Raw genomic sequence first — 13,499 nt, 5'->3', positions numbered from 1 at the left:
TCTGCCATCCATAGAGTATAGCCCTTGTGCTCATTTTGCAAAATCTGCTGCAGCTTCACCCTTATATCTGCATTCCAAGCAAAAAGAATGGAGAGAGGGAATAAAATGGGAGACTCTCCCTCCTTTTTTTTAAAGAGACTTGCTTCAAGTCCCACAGAATACTTCTACTTATAACTTATTGGCCCAAATTTAATCTAATGGTCATGCTTAGCTACAAGAAAGGATGGGAAATAGGGTCTTTGTGCTGAGCATTTTGCCCAGCTAAAGGTCATGAGTCTCTTTGAGAGAGAAGATATGAGTAATTGGTAGGCAACTAGCAATCTTTGGGGAGCTAGAATGCACAGTTCCCTGAGGTGCTTCTCTGTCTCTTGTTTTATGCATTTCTGTCCTACTAAACAGTAATATACTTCGTATAAACACATTATCCAAACGACTTGATGGTCTTTATTATGGAATGTTTCAAACAAATAAAAGTAGATAAAAGAATACATTGAACTCCTGTGTACCCATTATCCAATAAATTGTCAACTCCTGACCAATCTCATTTCATTTGAATCTACATCCAGGTTCCCCCATTCCAAGATTATTTGGAAGTTAATACCTTAACTTATTTGGAAGTTAATACCAGATACCTTAATTTATAAATATTTCTGTGTAAGTACATTAATTTTTTTGTATCTGTACACACTGTTGTCTTTTCCCATAGACATGGCTCTTTGGTTATGAACTAACTGATACTATCATGGTCTTCTGTGATGACAAAATCATCTTTATGGCCAGCAAGAAAAAAGTGGAGTTCTTGAAACAGATTGCTAACACTAAGGGCAATGAGAATGCTAATGGTGCCCCTGCCATCACACTGCTCATACGAGAAAAGGTCAGAACTAATAAAGAAGGTGTCATAAATGTGAAAGAATGTTTAAAAGTGATAAACAGAAAAGCCTTCTAGGAATTTAAAAAATACAGGGGAAGATTTAGCTGACTGTCATTTGTTAGTCAGGAAGAAAAGAGTTCAATAGTCCTATCAGTTCTGCAGTAAGACAAGTGGGTTATGAAATTCTGGTGAACACTAACTTTATCCATTCTTGACACTGTAAACTTGTTTGTTTTAATCTGAGCGCCTTAATTAGAACAAATAGCTTTAAATATCCTTACGGAAAATGAGGCATACCTCATTTCCAGTTTTTATCAAATGTAATCTTTTTTGTTATACTGCCCACTTCTCTTCTGAGAAGATTTCTTCTCAAAATGTTGTTCACCTTTGTATCTGAGTTTCTTAGCTGTTCCTGAAGAAAAAGAATAGCCTTCTCAGCTTATATGGTACTTCACTTAAGCATATAAAGATATCCAAAGAAATTTTGTGTTACCTTTTGGTGTGTTATAGTCTGCCCTAAAGAAGTAGGTAGTAGAAGGGGAAATAGAATTTATTCTTTCTGTAGTTTAGAATATTCTCTGCCTAGTACTAGTAGAACATCAATGTCTAATTCTGAAACTGAACCCCTTTTCCTCCCTGTGGCACTGATAGAATGAAAGTAATAAGAGCAGCTTTGATAAAATGATTGAAGCCATTAAAGAAAGCAAGAATGGCAAGAAGATTGGAGTGTTCAGCAAAGACAAATTCCCAGGAGAGTTCATGAAGAGCTGGAATGACTGCCTCAACAAAGAGGGCTTTGACAAAGTAAGAATACTCTTGGAAATAGGCACATTGAGAGTTGAGAAGACAAAATTGTGAGGAGCTTCCATAACAGATAATGCAGAGAATTTGTTTTGGGAAAGCTATATATTCATTCACATTTCCATTTTTCATTCCCTTCGGCTGAGCAGTAAGGCAGTTTTACTTTCCAAATAGGAATGAGGCATTCAGGAGAGAGTTCAGGTACTTCAGAGGGAAACTGAGGAAAATCTCTTGTCCAAAAAAAATTTTGTTTTGTTTTTCTTTTCTTTCCTGTCTGCCTTCCTTCAGCCTTTACGGAAACCTCAAGAGAGAGGCATTTATATTTACATTTTAAATGATACATTAGTTTAATGCCTCTTAGAATACACCAGTGACCTGGTAAAGAGCTCTTTCAGATGTTTATTCAATCCAAGAAGAGGAGATTTAGATATTCTGCAGACTGCTGATGAGTAGTTTGCTATTAAATAACCAAATATCATCACTGATAATATTTGACTTGGGAGAGAGATATTTCTTTAGGAATTCTGTATCTGCATGTTAGAAACTGTTTATTGCTTTGATTGCAGATAGACATCAGTGCAGTTGTGGCCTATACCATTGCTGTAAAGGAGGATGGAGAGCTCAATCTAATGAAGAAAGCAGCCAGCATCACCTCTGAGGTCTTCAACAAATTCTTCAAGGAAAGAGTCATGGAAATAGTCGATGCAGATGAGGTGAAAAGAGAGGGGGGCGTCTTTTTACTGTTTTAATGAAGCAGAAGTAAGTCTCTCCCATGCAGCGTTTTTTGGTGTGTGTTCGGCTTCCCTTTGATACATAAGTTGGTGTGTAATTGTGCCAGCTCTCTTTCAAAATAACTATAAACCTGCACTGTAGTTTCTGGAGGTTACCCAGTATTTCACTTGAGAATTCCTTGAATAGCTCTGAATTCCACATATTCTCTAAATTTGCTTTACATGTACACCAGTATGTTAAGTGGTGCATAAACCACTTTGTAAGACTTCTCTAGCATCCTATATGATATCAGGATATATGTTATCTTCAAATGGTGATATCTAAAAACCCAGCACCCCTCTGCCACTCTCTAGTAAGTATTGTTTTATTTCTGGATATACTTACAGAAAGTTCGACACAGCAAACTGGCTGAGTCTGTGGAAAAGGCCATAGAAGAGAAAAAATACCTAGCCGGGGCAGACCCTTCTACTGTGGAAATGTGTTACCCTCCTATCATTCAGAGTGGTGGCAACTATAACCTCAAGTTCAGTGTGGTGAGGTAAGTGGGAGAATTTCAAAATACAACAACAACCAGAGCATTTCAGCCTTTGGCCTGTTTTTTTCTTGGACTCATTCTGGAATTCAAAAAAGTAGGAGGAGAAAGAATAATCATTAGCCTGCTTTTTTTTATATTATCTTCTTATTCTATGCATATTTTTATTTTATTTCACAGTTACTCATTTCTTAACTTGAGTATTTGATTGTAAGCATTTTCCAGATGATTTAAAATGCCGAGAAAAATGCAAAATGTTGAAAAAAAATCTTATTAAATATATCGTAATGTAATTCCCCTTCTAATTTAAAAAAAAATACTTTAAAGAGGGGACTTCCCTGGTGGTCCAGTGGTAAAGAATCTGCCTTCCAGTGCAGGGGACGTGGGTTCGATCCCTGGTTGGGGAACTAAGACCCCACAGGCCGCGGGGCAACTAAGCCCACGCACCACAGCTACTGAGCTCGCACGCCTCAATGAAAGAGACCGCGTGCTGCAACTACAGAGCCCACGTGCTCTGGACCCCGTGCGCCACAGCTACAGAGCCCACACACACTGGAGCCCACGCGCCACAACTAGAGAGAGAAAAACCCGCACACCACAACTAGAGAGAAGCTCATGCGCCGCAACGAAGAGCCTGTGCCACAACGAAAGATCCTGCACGCCTCGGTGAAGATCCAGCATGCCGCAACTAAGACACAATGCAACCAATAAATAAATAAATCCATCCATCCATACATACATGCAATGATGTTATAACCATAGGCTTTAAAATAAATAAGTAAATAAAATAAAAATAAAAACACTGTAAAGAATGCTGTGTGTCCTGGTTGGTTGGAAAGGATTAATTCATAGTGAATTCATAGTGGGCTGGTGGAAAGGTGATGCCTTACCACCATGCTGTTAAGCTATAATGAATAAAATTCAGTATATGTTTTACATACTTAGGATACAACAACTTTTTACTGAATTTTTATCCTAAAAGCTTTGGCCATTAAAGTTACTCCAGAGCATTTATAAACTGGTTTGTTCTTTTAAAAAAAAGTTTAGGTCATTTTTCCGCTTCAGCTTTGGGATATAGCAGGGAAAGGTAGTGATTACAGATGTGTGTGTTAGTGATCCTAAGGACTTCACTAGTTTGTGTAATGAAATGCTTTCTTCCTTTGGTCTCTAGTGACAAGAATCACATGCATTTTGGGGCCATTACCTGTGCCATGGGTATTCGCTTCAAATCTTACTGCTCCAACCTTGTTCGCACTTTGATGGTTGATCCTTCTCAGGAGGTTCAAGAAAATTACAACTTTTTGCTTCAGCTTCAAGAGGAGCTGCTAAAGGAACTAAGACATGGTAAGGTGCCTTAGATAAGGTTTAGAAATCATGTAACAAAAATGTAGCGTTTATGGGCATGTTTATTCCTAAGGCTCTTGTACTGTAAATAGAATTAGATTTTACTAACCTCCAGTCATCCTAGCATTTAGTTCCTCAGTGTACTTTTCTTTCATGCGTGGGTGGTTATTGTGGTTTTATACTGATGCTTAAAAAAACCTCTGACTGGTTAGGCCTCTGTGTCCAGATCTTCATAAAATACTCTGGCCTTATTACTTTTCTTGAGAAAGTTCTGAGAAGTAGTATCTCTCCCAACAGGCTGTGTAATATTAATCCTATATTGAATGGATACCCGGAATCTTAGTTTGAGAGAAGATCTAATAGCAACCCTGCTAAGCAAGCAGCTGCCTACCTCAAAAGCAAAGCACTTGACACCTCTTTTGCCTTGAGACTTTTCACTCCCAGATGGCTAAATGGGACTTCACGTTTACCACCTTCAAACTACTTCGTAAGCCCGCTCATGTTTTGCAGAGCTTCCAGGCACCATTCCCCCATGATACCTCAAGTCGATCTTGAGAAATCCAATTAGAGATCATAGTCCTAGGTAGTTTAATAATAAAAACCCCTCTGAGGCTACCATATCTGGCTTGAAATATGTATTCACATCCTAGACCCTGAAAAATTAAGTCCAGAGTTCTTCCAGCAGTAATTCACCCATTTAGTAGTCCTGTTTTTCAAAATGTATAATAAGTTTAATGTGATGCCTTTTATCAACTCTTGAATTATTTCACTGAGACCAGCTGGGGTTCCACAGTCCCACTGGAGTGATTCTAAAAAACAGTGTAATTGAAGAATGACCAGGCAGATTGTTTTTTAAAATGCACATTTCTAAGTCCTACCACTCCTGCAACTGTATTCCTTATTTTATGCTTTGAGAAACCCTGCTTTAGGGAATATTTATTTATTTATTTATCTCTCTATCTATCTATCTATCTATTTATTTATAGCTGCATTGGGCCTTTGTTGCTGCACGCAGGCTCCCTCTAATTGCAGCAAGTGGGGGCTACTCTTCGTTGCGGTGCAGGGGCTTCTCACTGCAGTGGCTTCTCTTTGCAGAGCACGGGCTCTAGGCGTGTGGGCTTCAGTAGTTGTGGCTCACGGGCTCTAGAGCGCAGGTTCAGTAGTTGTGGCGCATGGGCTTAGTTGCTCCGCGGCATGTGGGATCTTCCCAGACCAGGGCTGGAACCCGTGTCCCCTGCATTGACAGGCGGATTCTTAACCACTGTGCCACCAGGGAAGTCCCTAGTGGACTTAATAGGTGAAAAAAAATGTTGATTAAAAAAATGTGATTTTGGTGTTTTTTTTTTCTGAAAGATGCTTTAATGTCCCATGTCTGTCTCATTAGGTGTGAAGATATGTGATGTATATAATGCTGTCATGGATGTGGTTAAAAAGCAGAAGCCAGAGCTGCTGAACAAAATTACCAAAAACCTTGGGTAAGATGCCATGATATACGTTGTCACTCTGAGTCAGTTTTCATGACTGACAGTCACGCAAAATATTCTTAGATGATTCAACCAATATTTATGGACTATTAAACTTAACTGTGTGCCAGACACATTGTGTTATCAGAGAATGTGAGAAATACTTGAGTTCTTCTCCCAGGGATAGGGTGGAGATTTTTCCAGACCAATGTAGTAGATGCCAATAGTGTTCCAGCCTTAAATTACAAATGTGAGGAGACATTACATACTATATTTCTTAGAACAAACACCTCAGCTCATATTTGCAAATTAAGTACTCTGAGATATCCTACTATTTAAATTCTTTTTTCAATTTTTATTTAATCCAGTATTTCTCAAATGTATTTGACCACTGAACACCTAGAAATACCTAATAACATCTTACAGAACCAAAGACATTTGAGAAACAAAAGCTCTAGGCAGTCTCCTTAGATGGAAGCTAGTTGGGGTATACAGTTTATTTCTGGACTTCTCTGATGGACAAGAGGAAATATACTGACCTATACCGAGTCTTGTCCTAGGTGACTTAATGAAGCCAGTTACCGCATTCTATTAAATAAGTGTTATATGCAGTACTTAATTAGAAAGTCATTTTCAACATATTAACCCAAAGACTGTCCTCAGATCTTTAACTGACTGATCAGCAGGGGCAAATCACTCAGCATGTTTGCTTGCCTTATCTTGAACATTGAAATAGGATATATTGTACTTGACTCAGGTTAGAGGTCTTTTAGCCTATTGCTGAAGTTTCTCTTCATTCCCTTTTTAGGTTTGGAATGGGCATTGAATTCCGTGAAGGCTCTTTAGTAATTAATAGTAAAAATCAGTACAAACTGAAGAAAGGTGAGTTTTACATGCATGCAATAGAAAAGCAACCTTTTTGAAAATTTTCTTTTAGCTTTGTCTCCCTCTATTCTGTATAAAATCACACTTCTCCATCCTTTCACAGTCATTGACTCATTCCTGTTTTGCTCTTTTAGGAATGGTTTTCAGCATCAATTTGGGATTCTCAGACCTGACTAACAAGGAAGGGAAGAAACCAGAAGAGAAAACCTATGCCCTATTCATTGGTGACACAGTGCTTGTGGATGAGGTATGTATTGCTTCTTCCACTTTGAGTGGTCATGGACTGACTTTGGAAGTGCATTTTTACCCTATGGTTCCTCCCCCTTTTTAAATTGAAGTATAGTTGATTTATAATATTACGTTAGTCTCAGATGTACAGCAAAGTATTCAGTTATATATTTTTTTCAGATTATTTTCCATTACAAATTATTATAAGATACTGCATATAGTTCCCTGTGCTACATAGTAAATCCTTATTTACTCTTGTTTATTGCTTATCTATTTTATGTGGGGTTTTTGTTTTTATATTTGTTAAATGCTAGCTAAGGGGAAGGAGAGATCCCTATGATAGCCTAATACAGCTAGGGATAGAGATTGTTTAAGCCAAACCCTTCATTACATTGCGGCTTGAACTTTGATTATGATAATGTCAGGAACTGATCCTAATAATGGAACTGATTTTTTTTTAGTAATGGCTTTATTGAGCTAGTTTACATACCATACAATTAAAGTGTACAATTTAGTGATTTTTAGTATATTCACAGTTATGCAACTATCACCACAGTCTAATTTTAGAACATTTTCATCACCTCAGAAAGAAACCCTGTGCGCATTAGCAGTCGTCACTCCCCATTTCCCCCTCAGGCCTAGGCACTGACTTTCTTTCTCTAAGGATTTGCCTTTTCTGGATATTTGGGGTCTTTTTGTGACTGGTTTCTTTCACTTAGCAGGAACTGATTCTTAATAATAGCAAATATTTCAGTGCTCTTATTATAAGCTAAGCATGTTTATGCATTAATTCATTGAATCCTTATAATAACCCTATGAAATAAATACTCTTATCCAAGTATGCAGATAAACTGAGGCACAGAGAAGTATAAGTAACTTGCCTAATGTCACAGAGCTGGAAAGTGATTGAGCCAGGTTTCAAATCAAGCCTGTATTCTTTTTTTTTTTTTTTTTTTTTGGCGGTATGTGGGCCTCTCACTGCCGTGGCCTCTCCCTCTGCGGAGCACAGACTCCGGACGCACAGGCTCAGTGGCCATGGCTCACGGGCCCAGCCGCTCCGCGGCATGTGGGATCTTCCCAGACCGGGGCACGAACCCTCGTCCCCTGCATCGGCAGGCGGACTCTCAACCACTGCGCCACCAGGGAAGCCCTCAAGCCTGTATTCTTAATCATGATCCCAGTGTTGCCTCCCAAATTGTAGTTCCTGATGTGCATTTCAGAAGATAACTGGTTTTATTTGTTGTCAAAGATTTTTTAGTACCAGAAGGTTCAAAGCATGGCCCAGCTATTTACTGGGTTTGAAAGTGAAAGTGTTTCACCGAAATGCTCTTACAGATGTCTAACTTCCTCCTTGTATTCCAGGATGGCCCAGCTACCATTCTCACTTCTGTGAAGAAGAAAGTGAAGAACGTGGGGATTTTTCTAAAGGTAGGAAGAAGATAAATGAGTGGTGTAGGAAGTTTGATACAGTGAAGAAGATAAACAATATTGGCTAAAATAATTAAGACCTGAATTTCTGATTATGATTTTGTTTCCCCCATAGAATGAGGATGAGGAAGAAGAGGAAGAGGAGAAAGATGAGGCTGAGGACCTGTTGGGAAGAGGTTCCCGAGCAGCATTACTTACAGAAAGAACACGAGTAAGTTTACTGTATTAAGTTTACTGTATTACTTTGATGGTTCACAGGTTCTCATAACTTGGGTTTTTTTTCCCTTCTCTAGAATGAGATGACTGCAGAAGAAAAGCGAAGAGCACATCAAAAAGAACTGGCGGCTCAACTCAACGAGGAAGCAAAGAGGCGATTGACTGAACAGAAAGGGGAACAGCAGATTCAAAAGTAAGAGTTTGTGTGGAGTAGTAAGATTGTTTTAGGGTTATATGTGATTTGCAGAAATTTCTCAAAAACATTTCATTCCCACTCCAGAGCTCGTAAATCTAATGTGTCCTATAAGAACCCGTCTTTGATGCCTAAGGAACCACATATTCGGGAAATGAAGATCTATATTGATAAGAAATACGAGACTGTAATAATGCCTGTGTTTGGCATTGCGACGCCTTTTCACATTGCCACAATAAAGGTACTAACTTTGAATCAAGCTCCATCCAAACAGTGTCTTAAAATAGATGACTCTCCTGCTTATCATAAATGACTGTCCTGTCTGCATTGTCTCTCGCACTCTGCTCCTTCTGACTCTACCTTTCCTGCATTACTGACTTTCCCCCGCTCCCTAATCTCCTGCTGTCATTTTCCTTCCTTTCCAGTTTGCACTTTGGAGACAGTTAAATGATCTAGTCTAGAAACGTAATTGGCCTATTTCTCTTTGAACTTTGAGAATTTTTTAACCTGTTTTCAGAAATGTGGCACAGAGAAAGAACTTTGAGAACTCAGTGATTCTTTTGGAAACACACATTTGGTCATATAAAAAAATAGGCTAAATATGTAGTTTATTAGTTTTAGATTAAGGATTACAAGCTAGGTTTAGCAGCTTGTAACTACTAACTTAAATTTAGCATCTCTGTAGCTACTGATCTTTATCTAGGAAAGAAATCTGTTTATTTTGCTAATGCTTTTCCTTTCTTTGAACAGAATATAAGTATGTCTGTGGAAGGAGATTATACTTACTTGCGAATCAACTTCTATTGCCCAGGCAGTGCTCTGGGCAGGAATGAGGGCAACATCTTTCCTAACCCAGAAGCCACTTTTGTCAAGGAAATGTGAGTTCCCAGGAGAACAACCATCCCCAAATGCCTGTTGGCAGAAGTGCCACCCTCAGAAACATTTCGTTCTCTGTGCTGTGTTCTCCCCCACTCTAGTGAATGGCAGCACCTTCCTCAGTGGCACTTGATTAGGTTCACCTTGCTAACTTTGTACTGTTTTGAGGATGGTACCTAATTTAAATCCTCGTGAAGATATTTTATCCTCACTATATACATATTTGGTGATAAAATCTCAAATGTGTGCCACATTGGAGTCTATTCATTCTTGAGGTGGAATAGGATAATTTGGGGAAGCTTATGCTGGATTTTAAATATATGTGTGTTTCCCCCACCCAGTGGATTAGTCATTTATAATATTCTCTGTTTAAGAGAGAAGAAAGCGAGGTTTTTTCAGCTTTCCAGACATTGTTTCACCATTCAGTAGTACCTTTTTCTCCTAAAAGATTTTAAACCAGTTATAAAACATAATAATTGGTGCAGGTTACCCGGCGTGATAAAGAAACTCACATAAGTGCTTCCCCTTTTCTGCAGTACATACCGAGCTTCAAATATGAAGGCACCTGGAGAACAAACAGTACCAGCCTTGAACCTTCAGAATGCTTTCCGAATTATAAAAGAAGTGCAGAAGCGTTACAAGACTCGGGAAGCAGAAGAAAAAGAGAAGGAGGTGAACCTGAACACCAACAAAGCACCTTTGTGCAAAAGGACACGTGGGTTTTGGGGACATGGAAAGATACGTGAAAATTCACATTGATTTTCATTCTGCTTAGGGCATTGTGAAACAAGACTCACTGGTGATCAATCTAAACCGGAGTAATCCCAAACTGAAAGATCTGTACATTCGCCCGAATATTGCCCAAAAGAGGATGCAAGGCTCACTGGAGGCCCATGTCAATGGTATGGATGATCTCTCTCATGCTTGGGCTTTGTCTTCAGGGGCACATTTGTAGGAATGACAGATCAGATAATATAGTAGGACAAGGAAGTGCTTGGAGGAATCTACTTTGACATCGCTGTATGGCCAGAAGGAAAGGAAAGCTCTGTACCTTATTGGCATTTCCTCTGACCCTGTTCAAATCAGCCAGAAAAGATTCAGTACCTTCTGGCCTAACCTGATGATGTTCCTTGATACTTAGCTGCTTCCTTTCTTCCCCCCCGAGGTTTTCGCTTCACGTCTGTCCGAGGAGACAAAGTGGATATTCTATACAATAACATCAAGCATGCTTTGTTCCAGCCGTGTGATGGGGAAATGATTATTGTCTTGCACTTTCACCTCAAGGTATATCTTTTTATCAGCTAGCTGTTAGCTCTTGGGCAAGATCTTTCTATCTCCCTCTTTCCCTTGAAATAGTGATGAAAAATACCACCTATCACATAAGATCATCAGGAGGATTGAATCAAATAATGCTTACAAAGTCCACAGTGCCTGACATCTAGAAGGTGTTAAGCGTGTTTGTTCCTTTGGTGTGATATATAATGACCTCCGAAACGTGTAAGGTCTTCTCCAAATTCCTGTTTCTGAAATAGAAAATTTTTGCTTTAGACAATGTATTACCAACATAATCTTTTAAAAATTTATACTCTTTCATATTCCCAGATGTCATTATTGATGATCACACCAGGGATGGTTTAACTGTCTTTACATAAATGCTGTGGTTTCCAGTGTAGATGTTTTAATATTTTCATGTTTTGTTGTTATCTTGCTTGTCTGTTGTGTAGACTTCTTTGTGGAAGAAGTCTTATGACTTCTTTCTTGTTCTTTCTGCTTTGTGCCCTCAGAATGCCATCATGTTTGGGAAGAAGCGGCACACAGATGTGCAGTTCTACACAGAAGTGGGGGAGATCACCACAGACTTGGGGAAACATCAGCATATGCATGACCGAGATGACCTCTATGCTGAGCAGGTGAAATTTGGTTTTGCAGGGGACTGAGGTAGGATGCAGTCCGGATCTGAGTTCAGTAATTGTTATATTTTATAAACAACACCTGAAACTATCTGCAGAACTTTCTCAAGTATCTGCTGGCATGGTGTAGTGCTATGGCTTATGGATTAGACTTAAGTTGCAGGCTCAGCTCTACAGTTAATATTATGGTGACCTGTAATAAAGTATCTGCTAGTATCATAGTTATCAGAATTAAGGACTACAAAAGCACTTCATGCTTTCTGAAGGGATTACTATTAACAAGTAAAGTGATAACTAGAGTTAATTTGCAATTTTTTCTTCTGCAGATGGAACGAGAAATGAGGCACAAACTGAAAACAGCCTTTAAAAATTTCATTGAGAAAGTAGAGGCTCTAACAAAGGAGGAACTGGAATTTGAAGTGCCTTTTAGGGACTTGGGGTAACGTATCTCCTCCTCTTTTCGGCCTTTAGAAAAATTAGTTATTCTTCCGTTAATAATAATTTAACATGACATATCATGTCCTTTTTCCTATGGACATCCATTCCCTCTTGGAAATGTTTAAGGGCTGGGGTGAATGGCTAAGACTGAGAGGCTCCCTCTGGAAATGAGTTTCCAGCAAGCATGCTGGAGTTGTGTTTGGAATGGGAAAAGGAAAGAAGCCTGTTGTGGCAGCAGCAGTTTCTCTTGCAATGAGCCCCATCTTAGGTGAGTTTCTTGCTGTCTTTCAGATTCAATGGCGCTCCCTATAGGAGTACCTGCCTCCTCCAGCCCACTAGTAGTGCGCTGGTAAATGCTACAGAGTGGGTGAGTATTTCTGACCTCTTTTTAGGAAAACAAGTGTTAGAGAAAAGAAAGCAAGAGGGTAGACATTTTGAAAACTAGGTCCTTATTTCTTTGGATTTTCATTTTTGATACTCACTTATCTTAGATATAAAACTTACTGAACAAATGATTCTTTAAAATTCTCTTTAGTTTTTAAAGATAGTTTCTTTACATCATAATTTCCTTAAATGTATTCTCCTTGAGGAAAGATTTTGATCTTGCAGATCCTTTCACTGGGGCTTCTTGGTATCTTGTATTTAGTCTTTGCCCCCCAAAACAAACAAACAGTTTAGTTATCCTTTGTGTAGTGATTTTTAGATCCTGAACGTGTTTGAAAATGCTAGTGCTTTGTGGGAAGTATTTTTATGAAAATAATCCTGTTCTTTCCTGACAGCCACCTTTTGTGGTGACGTTGGATGAAGTGGAGCTGATTCACTTTGAGCGAGTCCAGTTTCACCTGAAGAACTTTGACATGGTAATCGTCTACAAAGACTACAGCAAGAAAGTGACAATGATCAATGCCATTCCTGTTGCCTCTCTTGACCCCATCAAGGAATGGTTGAAGTAAGTAGACCTGCCAGCAATCTCCCACTTAGCCCATGAACATTGTACCATAGAATATGAGTGTGGTATGTTGTACATAAAATCTGCTGGTGTACTTAGTGAAACTGCGTTTGGGTTGTTATCAACCAGGACTCGAAAATTTGGGATCTGTTAGACATAGAGCCACTTTTTCCTCAATACCCAACAGTAGTTTATGGATATAGGAAAATCAAAATCTAAGATCTTTTTTGACTCTAGTTGATGGATGTATAAAAAGATCCATACACATGTGTAATAATTTATTTACAGAAAGTGGGGGATATTTCTTTCTAGTTCTCTATTTTTACTAAAAGATGAGATAGAATATATTTTTATTTTAGCCTTTGACATTCGTATACTCACACTTCAGCTAAAAGAATTCCTCATAGAAGTGCCGGAACCCCGATAAATAGGGAGATGTCACTACACAGGTAAAGGGTGAGGCATGTGTAGCCATGAGTGTAGATTGCTCTGCCTTCCTTCCCCCTCCACTTACCTGTGAAGGGGAGGCACTATAAATATAAATCTCCTCTTAAGAAATGGGTTGGGCTTGCCTGGTGGCGCAGTGGTTGAGAGTCCGCCTGCCGATGCAGGGGACGTGGGTTCGTGCCC

The 13,499-nt window shown here is 39.1% G+C and overlaps 1 protein-coding gene across 1 annotated transcript in view; it reads left to right on the top strand.

The window, feature by feature from the left end:
• The window catches only part of SUPT16H (SPT16 homolog, facilitates chromatin remodeling subunit), a 32,497-nt gene that overhangs the window by 13,585 nt on the left and 5,413 nt on the right, over positions 1–13,499 (top strand). The window contains exons 3-22 of the mRNA XM_007104794.4: positions 707–877; positions 1,526–1,678; positions 2,242–2,388; positions 2,794–2,945; positions 4,111–4,283; positions 5,668–5,758; positions 6,555–6,628; positions 6,766–6,878; positions 8,222–8,287; positions 8,403–8,498; positions 8,581–8,696; positions 8,784–8,937; positions 9,447–9,574; positions 10,109–10,244; positions 10,348–10,474; positions 10,738–10,856; positions 11,357–11,482; positions 11,809–11,921; positions 12,212–12,287; positions 12,700–12,869. Coding sequence (XP_007104856.1) covers positions 707–877; positions 1,526–1,678; positions 2,242–2,388; positions 2,794–2,945; positions 4,111–4,283; positions 5,668–5,758; positions 6,555–6,628; positions 6,766–6,878; positions 8,222–8,287; positions 8,403–8,498; positions 8,581–8,696; positions 8,784–8,937; positions 9,447–9,574; positions 10,109–10,244; positions 10,348–10,474; positions 10,738–10,856; positions 11,357–11,482; positions 11,809–11,921; positions 12,212–12,287; positions 12,700–12,869 — 2,501 coding nt within the window. The remainder of the gene's footprint in view (positions 1–706; positions 878–1,525; positions 1,679–2,241; positions 2,389–2,793; positions 2,946–4,110; positions 4,284–5,667; positions 5,759–6,554; positions 6,629–6,765; positions 6,879–8,221; positions 8,288–8,402; positions 8,499–8,580; positions 8,697–8,783; positions 8,938–9,446; positions 9,575–10,108; positions 10,245–10,347; positions 10,475–10,737; positions 10,857–11,356; positions 11,483–11,808; positions 11,922–12,211; positions 12,288–12,699; positions 12,870–13,499) is intronic.

The sequence above is a fragment of the Physeter macrocephalus genome, chromosome 11 (genome assembly GCF_002837175.3).
Source record: "Physeter macrocephalus isolate SW-GA chromosome 11, ASM283717v5, whole genome shotgun sequence".
Lineage (NCBI taxonomy): Eukaryota > Metazoa > Chordata > Mammalia > Artiodactyla > Physeteridae > Physeter > Physeter macrocephalus.
This window is presented reverse-complemented; position numbering and strand designations above follow the sequence as displayed.